This window comes from Nycticebus coucang, chromosome 15 (genome assembly GCF_027406575.1).
Source record: "Nycticebus coucang isolate mNycCou1 chromosome 15, mNycCou1.pri, whole genome shotgun sequence".
Classification (NCBI taxonomy): Eukaryota; Metazoa; Chordata; class Mammalia; order Primates; family Lorisidae; genus Nycticebus; species Nycticebus coucang.
The window spans coordinates 3,878,696-3,892,986 of NC_069794.1; the positions used below are offsets into that span (position 1 = coordinate 3,878,696).

General features: G+C 43.0%; 1 protein-coding gene across 1 annotated transcript in view; it reads right to left on the reverse strand.

The window, feature by feature from the left end:
* MYO16 (myosin XVI) overlaps positions 1 to 14,291 on the reverse strand; it is a 643,638-nt gene that overhangs the window by 83,234 nt on the left and 546,113 nt on the right. The window contains exons 29-30 of the mRNA XM_053563761.1: positions 6,321 to 6,417; positions 1,187 to 1,433 (exon numbers count right to left, since the gene is read on the reverse strand). Of these exons, the coding sequence (XP_053419736.1) occupies positions 1,187 to 1,433; positions 6,321 to 6,417 (344 nt within the window). The remainder of the gene's footprint in view (positions 1 to 1,186; positions 1,434 to 6,320; positions 6,418 to 14,291) is intronic.

Genomic DNA, 14,291 nt, shown 5'->3' on the forward strand with positions numbered 1-14,291 from the left:
GGGTGGCTGCTTAGTTCCAGCAGAGAAAATAATAAATATTATTCTGGAAGTCATATAAAATTAATGGTTATCTGGTTTAAAAAATTCCTTCTGGCCTCACATGTCAACGTAATCATGTACTAGCAAGATGCCAGTGTGTTCATCGTGCGAGGAGCTTCCGGGAGCTCGTTTTCATAATTATATCTTTCTGTGGCAGAATGCCAACCGGCCCCGTGTCTACCACGAGGCACAGCCAGCCGCCCAAGTAGAAAATGAAATAGCTGAAGATGAAAGCATGGCACTCGGTGGAGAATTTGTTTTCCCTGTAATGTTTAATTATAGTTTTCATACAAGGGAATTTTTTTCAGTATTTAATCACTGAGACATTTGAAGCTAATTAGCAAGATACGCATTGCCATTTCCACTTTAATAAAAAATCATTTGACACAGGCAGACATGGTAAGAGAGAATCATTTTTAGTGAGAAACAACAAGATATCACCAAGTTTCAATGGGAAAGAAAATAAACATCTCCCTGGCAATGAAGTAAGGTTCGGAAGGCCATGGCTGTGAAGGGTGTTGTGGTTGACAGCTGTCTTCCTCATTTGTGGGGAGGGAAGATGAGACAGTGAAGAAGGACCAGGTTATCTGTGTGCTTCTATTTCCAGTTCAGCATCTAAAGTGAACTTTTAAATAAAAAAGCTTTTCCCAAAGCTTTCCTCATTGACAAAGAAAGTGTGTCAGTTTACACAGGGAAATACCATACATACGATCCATTTAGGGAATTCACTACTTCTATTGTATTTTCAGAGTGGTGTCTCATTTTTTAGACATCCAGGCTCTCTACAAGCCAGCCGTATGCACATGACCCTGTGTAAATATGTCCAGAGCACAGCTATAAGTTCCTGCTAAAACAGAAATATTAGATGCTTAAACTTTGAGCGTGTTGATATAGGTGAGTGACCTCAGCACTTGGGTGAGGCAATAATTATTTCATACGAGCAAACCAACACCTACTTGCATCTAACTCATAGAAGGAAAGCACAAAGAAACCGTCTTTTTAGACTAGGGGCTTTCACATAACCAATCTGCCTGTTCTTGAAACTGCCATCAGGATGCACTGAACTTTGCATTAAGAGTACTGGAATTTCAAGACTCCATGGAGTCAACTGCAGTGGTAATTGGAGTTCCGCACTCTCTGCCCTTACCTCCTGGGCCCTTCCTCCTGCTTGCTCCTGCCCTCGGACTTCTCCTTGTGGGAGGTGGCATTCATTTCATCACGGAGCCTGTCGTTTTCCCGGGCAATGTCTGAAGCATTCTGGATGACCAGGGCGTCATAGGTTCTCAGCCCCATGTCCTCCGTGTGCTGCAAGAAGCTGTTGATGGAGGTGACCTCTTGCAGTGTGACGCTCATCCTCTGAAGCAGGTGCTGGCGGGCTAAGAACCCTCTGATAACTTTCATAAAAGAACACAAGCACAGGTCGGTGAGTGGAGCAGCAGTGACAAACCCAGACACGTGCAAACAAAAGTCACCATTTATCTGAACAGCTATGAAATAAGATACATTTAACCCAGAATAAAGATTTACTAAAACATTCTAATATTACATATTTAAAAATATATCTAAATTTAGTAATAATACTAAAGGCAAAAACCCTTGATGTGAGTGAGATACTGCAGGTGATATTTATAGTAAAGGCGCCCACACTGTTTTGGAAACACAAGCTGGACCCTGACAGACAGGAGGTAAATGGATGAGAAAGAACTAGGTCCAAACGCCAGAGAATTGGGGGGGGTGTCTCCCACTGGACTATTTTGGGAGGCACTATCTTTCATTGTATCAGACTATTACATAAACATTTAAGACTCACGGAGTTCTTTGAAAATATCATGCATATATCATTTATAAGACTGTGATTTAATTTCTAGAGAAATCAACATGACATTTCTAAGGAAAAAGACTATGTGAAAATATAGAAGATTCTCCTTCCTCTCAGGGAAATAAGGGCGAGACAAATGTGTAAGAATTGGGGAGAAGAAAACACTTTGAAATCACTAATACATCAGTTACATGTAAGAATTGAAAATATTTTTTAAAACCCACCCTTTAAAGGCACCTTTGTGTGTCAGACATTATCATGTAACACTGAAACTCAATAATACCTACGTACATGCTGTTATCGCCATTTAAAACACGGCAGTAATTTTCTTAGTGAGACTAAGAAAAATTCCTGCAGGTAAATAAACCAGTGGATGGCACAGCCAGGGTCCATATCGCTCTGTGCTTGTGAGGCCAAACTACACCCCAGTAGCCCGCTGGGGTATAGACATAGTCTGCAGCTTTCTAGAGGCAGGACACCCACTGGGGAAGTCAGAGGGAAATGTGTTTGTAATCACTGTGAGAGAGAACTTGCTAGAAGTAGGCACAGGTGGGAGCAGGCTGCCTCGGGAGGGAGGGAGCTGGTCTGCAGCCCTGAGCATGAACAGGACCAGGGGCCTTTTCTCAGGGGAGAGCAGACGGGTGAGCTGGGCAGGTTCTGGCAGAGAAATTTGGATTTGAGACTTTGAACCTCTGTGATGCCCTCTATTCCAATTCTAAGTTTCCAAGGTTAGAAGGATTTCTAATAATTATAGAAGATTTATAATTTCAGGCAAAACCAATGTGTGTAGCAAAGACACTTTATTCTTGCCCTTAGAGAAGGGAGAAGCCTAGAAAACATCAAGTGCTGTATCCCATAACGACAAAATCAAGTGCTTTTGATCAAGTGCTTTTCAATCAAGTTTTCTGTAGGGAGAAGCCTACAAAACATCAAGTGCTTTATCTCATAGCAACAAAATAATAAAATAACAAACAGGTTGGCTGTGTAGAACATCTGTGTTGATACCTAGACTTGATGAGACGGAGGAGCTGAACCCAACCTCTACCAGGATGGCTTCAGAGGAAGACAGTAGAAAATACGCAGATCCCTCAAAGCTTAACCCTTTTCTTTTCCCTTTGACAGCAACACTAACGTTCCATTGCACTGGAAAGCAGATGCCTCAAGTTAACTATAAAAAAGTCATGCTGAACTGGTCTGAAGGAAAATAATTAAATAGCCAAACACTCAGACTTCCAGGAATCTAAAACGAGGAATAAAGTGAGGAGGAAGAACCACGTGGCACTCCTGTTAGGTTACAAAAATGGAGACGCAGACTTTAGGAGGGTGAAGGAGAGTATATTCAAGATGTTTGTCTCCTGGAATAAATGTCAGGCTAGCTGGATATGTCAGATGTCTCCTGACCTCCTTGGATGGCAAAGCCATCCGCTGGGCTCACGTCCACCTAAGCATCACCTACCCTCCCTCATCCTGAGGACTCCGCCTTCTCACACTTCAATCTGATGGCCTTTTAAAATTCTTTCAAAATGTTATAGCAGCTGCTAAAAATCGGTATCTTTAATAAGAGATGGTTAATAAAAAATTAACTTGCCACAAATAGACATTGCTATTTGCTTTCTGACAATTTTAAAAGACTACTTCTGTGATACCTACCATGAAAAGTCTTAATTCACAGGGATTTCCATCCAGAATAAAATTAACATATATAGTATGAAAGAAAATTTACGGTAGGAATAATTTGAAATTAAAATGATTAAATTTAAAACTTAAAGGTACAATTTTCTTTCCCCCAGACATTTACAAAGAAAAAAATAGCATTCCGAAAAAATTGGAAATGACTCCAGATCATATACATTTGGAGAAAATTTAACATTAGCAAAGGGCGTTAAGGGTTCAGTTCTCTAAGAGATGTAAAAATAAAAACCAATAATTAATGCCTTGCTTTTAGGAGCCTATAATTTTAAAAAAGTCTTTTATCCATTATTTCATTTGTGCAGTATGAAATTATGCTTTTTACTTTGATGCCTTTTTTTTTTAGAGACAGAGTCTCGCTTTATCTCCCTGGGAGAGTGCCTGGGCACCACAGCTCACAGCAACCTCCAACAACTCCTGGGCTTAGGTGATTCTCCTGCCTCAGCCTCTCAAGTAGCTGGGACTACAGGTGCCCACCACAACACCTGGCTATTTTTGGTTGTAGTTTGGCCGGGGCCAGGTTTGAACCCACCACCCTTGGTATATGGGGCCGGCGCCCTAGTAACTGAGCCACAGGCGCCACCCTTGATGCCATTTTTTAAATAACATTCTTAATTTTTATTTTAAAAAGGTAAATAGATAATTAAGAGTTGTGTTCATTTTTTTATGTTCCAGGTCAGCAGGATCCAGCACCTTAATCTTTGTTAAATAGAAGAGGAATTTCTACTGGGCATCCCTGATAGAAGATAGTGTACACATTCTTCTAATTATTTTTAAGGAAAATTTCTGGGAGAATCTGTGACATCCTGTTCTATCCATATATAGCATTATATTAAATAAGCCTCTTCCTGCCCCAGTTTCAGCTGAGGATTCAGTAGGGGCTGGGTGGGGCCTGGGGCTCAGTTACTCTGATCTCTAATCAGCTCCTAAGTGCTGCTGCTGGCGTCCGGGTGACACCTCCTTAGGTGTGGCTGGCCACACAAATAGAAATTGCAAAGGGGGAGGTCCAGAGCAGACTGTGGCCCAGCCTCTCCTCTGCTCTGCGAAGGATGACTCTCAGGAGGCCAGATTATCGCAGGCCAGATACTCTGAGGCCAAGCCCCAGAGAGAAGCAGGCCACTTCTCAAGAGATGGGACTGGGCCCCCAAAGCTCTCCAGACCCCTGCCTGGTGAAAGGAGCTTCTGGAGACCACCCAGGGAGTGTGACATGTGATTCTTAAGGTCTGGTGGCCACTGTGGACTGAGAGGTGTCAGAGGCCAGAGCAGAGGACTCTGCTGGCCTCTGCCATGCCTAGGAAGTGGTCCCAGTGTTTGTTTCTTGGGCATCAGACATGGTTTTCAAGAACATGGTGTCTACTGAGAGAGCAGCAGCCCCAGGCAGAGGATAGACAGGGTGCCTGGGCCGGGCTTTGCAAGGAATGGCCAAAGTGGAATCCTGGCAGATAGAGAAGGGAGTCACTGACCTGCTCCAGAGGACGTGAGCGCCTTTATGTCTCCCACCCAGAGGAGACCCCAGGAAAATCCCCCTGGTGCCACCGAAGGCCTGTGCCCCGCCCTCGACTTCTGCTTCTCCTTGTTACACCCAGAGGGTGCAGAGCCGCCTGTGTGTGGAAGCATCAGCACCTCACCCACTTCCCCATGGGAAGTCCCCACGAGGCAGACCTGACTCATAAAGGGGTTCCGAATTCTGCTCATTACTTGAACTGGACGTGCTAAATTCTGAACGGAGACTGTTGGGGAAGTAGTACATTATAGGACTTTTTATTATCAGAAAATGAAGGGACCCGTGGAGACTTCACACAGAGGCACCCCCAAGTGAGTCCTGCAGGGAGAATGAACAGGGGCTTGAACAGAATAAAGCCGATCTCTGCATCCTATCAGGTGATATGAACAATTTCAAATACATCAGAGAACCAGGGTCATTAGTAAGTTCCACCAAAAGGTAGCATGTAGATTAATTTCTCCCTCTTTTACCTTTTCCAAGAAACTGTGACTGCATGCATCACAGTTAAATGAGTAAGCAAATTAAAAGTTAAAAAAAAAATCTATTCAGCGTATACATTTCATGTGAAACAGAATTCTGTTTTTATAAATATACCCATTTAAATAGTCACATGAATTTTGATAGGAAAATAAAAATTCTAAATGGAATCTCTCCCAAAGTTGAAGTGACACAGATGCCCATCAAAGACAGGACATCAAGTGCTATCAGCACGTCACTAAGGAGACAGAAGTCAGGGCCTTTTCCAAGGCATTCGGAGAATCACAGAAAAGATCATTTGGCTGATTGGGCTCCTGATTTCTCTACACTCCGGCAGAGCAGTGGCAGCTCTGACACAGCAAAGGAAGAGCTGGAATAACACCAAGTTCTTCCTGCTACAGACGAAAAGGACCGGGCTGATTGCCCTGTGCTTCTGGAAAAGATCAGCACGCCCGGATACTTGCCGGGTAAGAAATGCGTAAGTAATAAGGTACGTCTACTCCTTCCTCCAAATTGTGGTTTAGGGGGAAATCCAATAAAAACTTCACATGCAATAACTACCGAAGTCAGTCTGAGCTCCGTCTACACAGGCTGACTTAGAGACAGGTACATGGCGGCTGAGCCCCACGGTTCCCAAACACCCCAAAACTATCCGACAGAACACAGCATCCGGAACAGACAGAGCGGTTCACTGTGACGCCGCTCCCACTGGCATTTAAACTTGGGGTGCACTAAATAATTTCGTACTTCATAAGTCAAAGAAGTTCAGAAATGTCTGTGTATAACTGTTACCTTTTTGGCAGGTTATAATTTTTCTCTGCAACTGTAGACACAAATCATTGAGCTGGTCAGCATGCCAGTATTTTAGAAACACTTTTCGGACTCCCATCTAAAATGCAAACAGCAGGGAAAACATTTAACAGCGTGAAGATGCCAAAATGATGATGGAAAAATAATCAGACCACAAATTTTCCAGGAGAGGATTGGAAGGAAAAGACCAACACAATTAATTACACCTCCCTGATTTTTTTTTTTTTAACACTATTACATTTAGTCAAAATCCCACACATTTTGTTCTAATAAGTGTATCTGCTGTGTGTACATATCATCACCAAAATGTTTACAGATGCCTACACCTTACTGATGTGGTGGCCACACCAAGCATTGACCTTGACTCTTTATCAGAAGATTAAAACCATCCTCATGAACGAATTCTCACTTTCTGTAGCGAGACCTTTCTCTCTTCTTTGTGATCCTTTTCTCAAGGCATGAGGATTGGATCTACATAAAGGAAAAAACACACACAGAGCAACCCAAACAGAGCACAGGGCTGACACATGCAATTGTTTAATTATTTTTTTATTCTACCATGTATTATAAGCTGAATATTTCCATACAACAGCAATTATAGAACTTCAGCACAAAAGTTAAACAAAAAAAGGCTCAAGAAAGTCATATCTGAGGATAATCTTGTAGATATTTGCACAGTCGTTATGCAATAAACATATTTCTCCCGAATTTTTAAAAAGAAATTCCAGCATGACCCCAAACCCATGTCTATGGGAAGCTCTAGCACAGGCAGTCTTGCCAACACACTACTACTGATGAGGACAGCTGCCAGAGAACTTCTTAAAAGCGCATAATGATAAGCCACACTGATACACTTTCAAAGTAATTTTCTTGTGCATTGTGGCTTATTTTCAAAGAACTCACAGAGCTGTGATAGGTGTGAGGAATACCCTGTGCAGAGTGAGGGCTATGGAGTCTCTCAGGGAAGCAGACAGAATCATTGCAGAGGAGCCTTGGCACATGGAGGTGAAATTCTGGTAGAGGGAGGCGACTGCTCGTATTGAGTTCATGATCACACTCTTAGCATCTGAGGTAAACACCATTAAGGTGAGGCGGAGGCAGACGCGTGCTCCCAGGCATACTCCGGGGATGTTAAAATGCCACCCTACAACCTACGTCATATATTGCAGTGACATCAGACGCTGGCATGTGTGCACACACCTTTAGGTACCAGAAAGGTTTATAGGTCAGGTTCCATTCAGAGTTGTTTAATGAATCTTTTCATATGAAAACTGAACTTATTCCAAACATATTTCTCTCCCCTTTTTCACCTCTTTGCTTTCACGATCTGTTGTCTTCATGAAACACACGGTTTTGCCAGAGACTGTGACCCGACTCTTAGGTTACACCAGTCAGGCTAATTAGTTAGATCCCTGGAGAAAGCTCTCACTACTGGTGTAGTCCAGAGACCTCTGGTTAACTAGATGTTCTTTTCCATCTAATTTTCTCTTACTTGAAATTACAGATAGTCACATGGGCAGCTGGTTACTGGGAGTTGTTACCTTTTTTTCATTGTATTGCCATTCTCTCTTCCTAGTTATTTTCCATAATTCATAGTCTTTTTTATCCCCCTTCCCAACTGCTGACTTATTTTGGCAGCCGACGGGAAGAACAGTTGGTCCTGTCTGCGAGCTCTGCAGAACAAATCTGTGAGACAGGCACCAGGAAGGAGGGAGCGTCTCACCTCTCTGCTCATCACTGTGGGTGTGACTCACTGTGGGAAACTAAATTCCAAAAGCAAAATTCACATAGACCTGGGTTCTCAAATAAAACTCCAAAAGAATGATGGCAGAAATACTCCACAATGGGAGGAATTGATAATGATCAAAGGTAAATTAATATATGGAAGGGTAACAATGTGGCTGGAAGACCTGTGGGATGGAAACAGAACAGGATTCCAGCTTCAATCCTGTAAGTTCGTGGAGACCGGAGGTGGGAAGGGTGTTGGATGGGGTGCCCACTATCTCTTACCAGGACATTGCTAACAGCCATTCAAAACACCAAAGTAGGTTTATCCCGAGCATTGTACTAGATCTGGGGGCACACAAAAGAGGTCCCTGTTCTCAAAGAACCATAATTTACTGGGCAAGTTCAGCAGTGAGCAAGTTCTGGCAACAGTATACGCTCGGAGTGATGAGAGGGCCACGTCCAAGGAGCACAGTACGCCAGAGGAGAGAGTGAGCGCGACGTGGTCTGTGGTTGGGCGGGATTCATGGAGCAGTGTGTGTTCTAAGCCATTGGCCATGTGGGATAAGCAGGATTTTTCCTGGGCATCTTGGAAAGGTGGGAGGAGATGGATGTAAGACAGAGACTCTCTCATGTGAAAATCAGGAACTGGAGAATAACAAACCATCTGAGGGTGCAGCTGTGTATACACTGAGGAGGGAGGAGCCTCCCCGTGTAACTTGTGGTCACATCATTGGAGGGTATTCTAGGAAAAACGTAAGACATTTTCTTTGTAAGGAGATTTAAAGAGGAACAGATCCAAATTTCATAAAAACTAATTCTAACTGTTTTTTAGTCTTGTAAAGATCCTTCTGAAAATTTCTGGAGAATGGACTGTTGGGCCAAGTTTTGGGAGGCAACTGGCAAGGCGGGGCAAGACAGTGCGTTAGCAAGTCAGGCTGGGGAGGCTGGGACGGTGGCGTGGCTGTTCAGCCTCACGACGGGCAGGTGTCTGAGGTCTGCTTCTCCACGCTCACCAGGGGTTTACACTTTCCATCTGCTTTCCCAGGACACCCTATGAGCAATTCTCTAGTTCTGTTATTCCAGCGTATTGTACATTCACCGTTGTACACGCTATGGTCTCCTTAAGAGCTTGCACATAATATTTTTGAAATACACAAGTAGTACGGATGTGGGCAGGATGGATTCAGATTAAAAAGGCAAAACAGAAGATAAAGAATTGTGAAATCCTTGGAAAACATGAGTCATAGAGACAGACGATCTCTTCTGAAAATAAGTTGTGATGGTAAATGAAAACTTAAGTCAGACCCTGACGTCAATCAGCAATCCTGAAATATACCTTGGGAAGCAGGGGGTGATGGAGCAAGTCGTGGAAGGAAGAAAAGGAAAAGTGGGGTGAAGCCATGCATGGCAGGGGAGCCAAGTCTGGGGAGCAGGACTCAGCTGGCCTCCCACCCTGAGGCAAAGCGAGTGAGACAAGGAAAGCTTTGGAACAAAGAATTTTCAGAAGCGTATGGTGCCCCATGATCACATTAACGTACACAGCTACTATTTAATAATAATAATAATAATAAAAGAATTTTCAGAAAATAGCTGCGGTTTGGTTAAGATATGGAGGTTAAATTAGAGAGGAAGTCAATGGAGAAGATGAAGTGTATTTTTCTCAGGATACGCCAGAGATTTCAGAGCACCTGGGGCGGATGGTTGAGAAGTGGACAGAGGTCTTCCCAGGCCACACCTGCTGGCCGCGTCGGATGTGGGCTTCCGACTGGGAGCCCAGGCTTGGGACACCAGCAGGGAAGGTGCTCAGCAGGGACATGGAGCACAGGGCACATGGGGTACACACAAGGGGAGGTGAAATATGTGCTGGGCAGACATCTACCATGGTAAGAGTCGGAGAGTGGGCCTGTCCCCAGGCTCCTGGTGGACGTTTGGTATGGCTGTGCCTATGAAAATCTGCCTGCTGAGGACCAGCCAAGGGCTCTTTGTAAGACAGGGCTTCTGGGCTCTGGATTCAAGGGAAGAGGATGAAGTCTGCACTCACAATACAGGCTCCTGCACGCCGTGGCTGAGGCCTTTGTGAAAATGGGGGCTGTGGAGCTGCTGTTACATTAGGGTGATTTTAAAAGAAATCGTCATTTAACTACCTGGGCACACTTGATGGTATCCAAGAGATCATTTTATTCTCCATCATTTTGTACTATGTAATTTATGTGCAGATTGGCAATATTTGGAGAGGCTCATTGGAAATTTTAGCATTTGTTTGTCTTTGCTGGTTTTAGCGATACCGTGTTTGTAGTAAATGTTTCCTCTCTCTCAGAAGAACGAGATTAGCCAGTCAGTCATGTGCTGGAAACCGTTCCGACTTCCGTCCGTTGCACCCTCTGCTGTCACTGGACGAGAACATTCACCAGGAGCCTTCCTTTCCCAGGAAACTCAGACAACATCACATGAATCCTACCTTTCCAGGGACTTACAGTGGCTATTAATGACAGGGACTGGAAAGAAATTAGCCGCCGTTTTTGCTTTTTTTTTTTTTAGAAACGAATCTTACTGTATAATCAGTGAATTTGTGTGCTGTGTCAAATCCAATAAATTAAGATTCACCTGAATCAGACCAAAGGCTCATCACCTACATTCTTGATTTTGGAAGCATTATTACATCAATGGATGTTTCTCAGAGAACAAGAGAGGTGAAAATGTTCCACACGCGGGCCTCTCCCTCTCTGCAGAGTGTGCTTCTCTGAGATTTCAGTGTTAATGTCATTCTGACTCCTGCAAAAGTAAACCATCTGTGGATTACAGTCATCGCTATTTTTATTAGAAAACCATTAGTTTTTCTTTTTAAGCGACAGATTTTAAAAGATTAAACAAAATTGCCATTGATGACTTCCAAAGCTCTAATCACTGCTGTAGTTTTTAAGGATTTTTTTTTCTTTGAGAGGTGTAGGCTGTGGGGCTTCAGAGAAATGCTGGGACAGTGGTTGTGATATAGTGTGGGTGGAAGCTGTGTTGAGAGATTCGAGGGAACTGTGAGAACTTCTTCTTCTTTCTCTTTTGAGACAATTTTTTAGGCATGCTGTGTGCTTCTGGCAGTACTTGTGAAATAGCTTTTACAAATAAAAAATCTAGCCGTTATCCTTTGATATTTTATATGATGCACATTTCTCCCTATATAAATGCAATTGAGAAAAGTGACCCTACTCTGGGTCTGTCACCTCTGTTCCCATGTTTGTCATGGGCTCTTGTGTTTCTGCTCCTTAATTGTTACCTATACTCAGAGTTTCCCACTAAATACTCTTCTTACTTCTTACAACCTATACCAATAAATTCATTATCCAAAAAAGCTGCTGTACCAACCACACCTAGGTCTGTGTGTTCCTGGGCCTCTCACATCCCTCTTCTCCAAGAGCACATGTTTTTGGGTCACTTTGCAGGCACCTTGCCCTCCATGGCTCCTCTGATCCTGTGTTGCCCACCTCAGTGAATGTGAGCACAGGGTGTTCCCTGAGCACCCCCATCCCAGTGTATGTTCATATAAATATCATTGCAGCCACACAACTCTCCATCCACTAGTGCTTGTGTGGACTATTTGTGCTTCATCAACTTATCTCCCAAGTCAGAACCCAAGAGTCATTTAATTTTGTTTACCTTTCTCCTTTGAGCTTCATTGAGTCATACATTTTATTGATATCTCTAGAATCCACTCTCTGTTTGCTTTTCTGAATAATTCTCATTGCTCTATAAATTATGATGGGGCCACAGGGATCCATTGTTTAAAACTCTCTACAGAGTGATCTTTTTAAACACCCACCTCATTACGTTACTTTCTTGCCTTAACTCTTTAATAGCTTTTCAGGGTTTTGAGGATGATGTTAGAATGCCTTTGAAATGTTTACTGGACTATGTGGCACAGCCCTTTGGTATCTTTTCCTTCTTTCTCTTTAATCTCAGGTTTTCCTTGCAGTGTACCACTGCTGACCACAGGAGTGACCAGCAGGTCCCCGGAGCTGACTTGACACGTTCAAGCGCATCTATTACTAAACCATCCACATTACTTGCTGGTGCAAAATGGGAACTTGCTTATCTTCTCCAGCTAAAAGTACATGATTCTTTTCTCATCAACCCTTTGTGAAACTGTCTCCTGGGCAAGCTTCTATTTGACCTTTAAAACTCACGTGACTCACAGAACCCTCATTTCAGTGTGTACCTTATATTAATAAATTCATTACAGAGCGGCGCCTGTGGCTCAGTGAGTAGGGCGCCGGCCCCATATGCCGAGGGTGGTGGGTTCAAACCCAGCCCCGGCCAAACTGCAACCAAAAAATAGCCGGGCGTTGTGGCGGGCGCCTGTAGTCCCAGCTGCTCGGGAGGCTGAGGCAAGAGAATCGCGTAAGCCCAAGAGTTAGAGGTTGCTGTGAGCCGTGTGACGCCACGGCACTCTACCCGAGGGCGGTACAGTGAGACTCTGTCTCTACAAAAAAAAAAAATAAATGCATTACAATAGTACCTTATGTCACCTTCTCTGTGTGTCTATACTCGCACTGAATTCCTGGTTCTGTTGTCATTTAGATTCATGTCTATATTATTCCACTTAACTGTGAGTTACTTATGGCTAGAATAATGTTGAAAATCTATAAAGGTCATAATTCACATAGATTAAGGTGGAAGGGCGGCGCCTGTGGCTCAGTCGGTAAGGCGCCGGCCCCATATACTGAGGGTGGCGGGTTCAAACCCGGCCCCGGCCAAACTGCAACAAAAAATAGCTGGGCGTTGTGGCGGGCGCCTGTAGTCCCAGCTACTTGGGAGGCTGAGGCAAGAGAATTGCTTAAGCCCAGGAGTTGGAGGTTGCTGTGAGCTGTGTGATGCCATGGCACTCTACCGAGGGCCATAAAGTGAGACTCTGTCTCTACAAAAAAAATTAAAAAAAAAAAAAAGAAGATTAAGGTGGAAGATATGAGAGTAAATGGATTGCTAAATGGGTAAGACAGAATTTAAAAAAATAGATTTTAATAGACCCTAGATTTAATATGAGCTCAGGTATTCAAAAAATGCATTCATCTAAAATAATTAAATCTTAAACATTTAAAGTGTGATTAAACAATTTGATGTATTCATTTTATAAAAATGCAACCAGTGTGACCAAAGAAACAAAGCTGATAAAGTTCCGCGCCCAGTGCCCTCACCTCTGTTACAAAGTCACTGCAGATGGGAGCTCGGCCCCTGTTCTCCACCTGCGTCCTTACTCACCTTGTGCACTGCCTCTGGTTTGTTAATCTTCCAGAAACTTCAATGATTCCATGTTGCCCATAAGCTGAAATGCTTACTTTTGGGTTTAATATTCAAAGCCCTCCGCAAAATGGCCTTTATCAATCTCTAAAGAGCTTACCCTTCTTAGTCCTCCAGAAGGGGGGCTATTTGCCCTAAATACCCACATAATCCCCCAGGGCAGAAAACCAATAGGAGCTTTCATTCCTTCCTCTCCAGCTGTTGGAGGCCGATGGCATCCTCATGCACAGATTCTTACTGAGGACATTACTATTTTGTCAATGTTGGGTTACACACTATCCTTCTATTTCTATGTATATAATCACTGGAATATTTTATTAACATGGATTATATTTTAATGAGGAGTGTTTTGTTGTGAATGCTAGTTTGTTTGCTGCACTGAAAATGCTTTATTTTCATTATCAGTGATAAAAATCTTTAAATTGTTTAATTTGCCTTTCTCTAAAAACTTTTTCACTATTCTAGTAAATACTTCCAGGTTAAAGATGGGATATGTAATGTCATAGTTGCATTAAAAGTAAGAGAGACTTTATCTAACAAATGTAATCACTCTAACCTAATTCTTTGTACCTTCAATGCATCCCAAACAACAAAAAAGGACAAAAGAAAATAGTTTTCTTCTTTCACTATAATATTAGCATATCATAAAAATGCCCTGATATCTTTTCAAGTGCCCAGCAATGGAAATCTGTTCCCATGTTTTAAAACCTAGCTTTACTGATGATGCTATGAACCAACACCATCTCTGTTTCATGTTTTCTGAAGTCTACAAAGATCTCCCATCAGACTTGTTTTTCTTCCTGCTGGTCTGAGAATGTCACTATGTTCTTTTAAAGCAGTATTCTTTCTATTTTTACCAGGCAAATCTGTTTCTGTACCTACCAGGTCATCTCTCAAAAGAGAAACACACCTCCAGACTCTGGCATTCCGCCTGTGCCT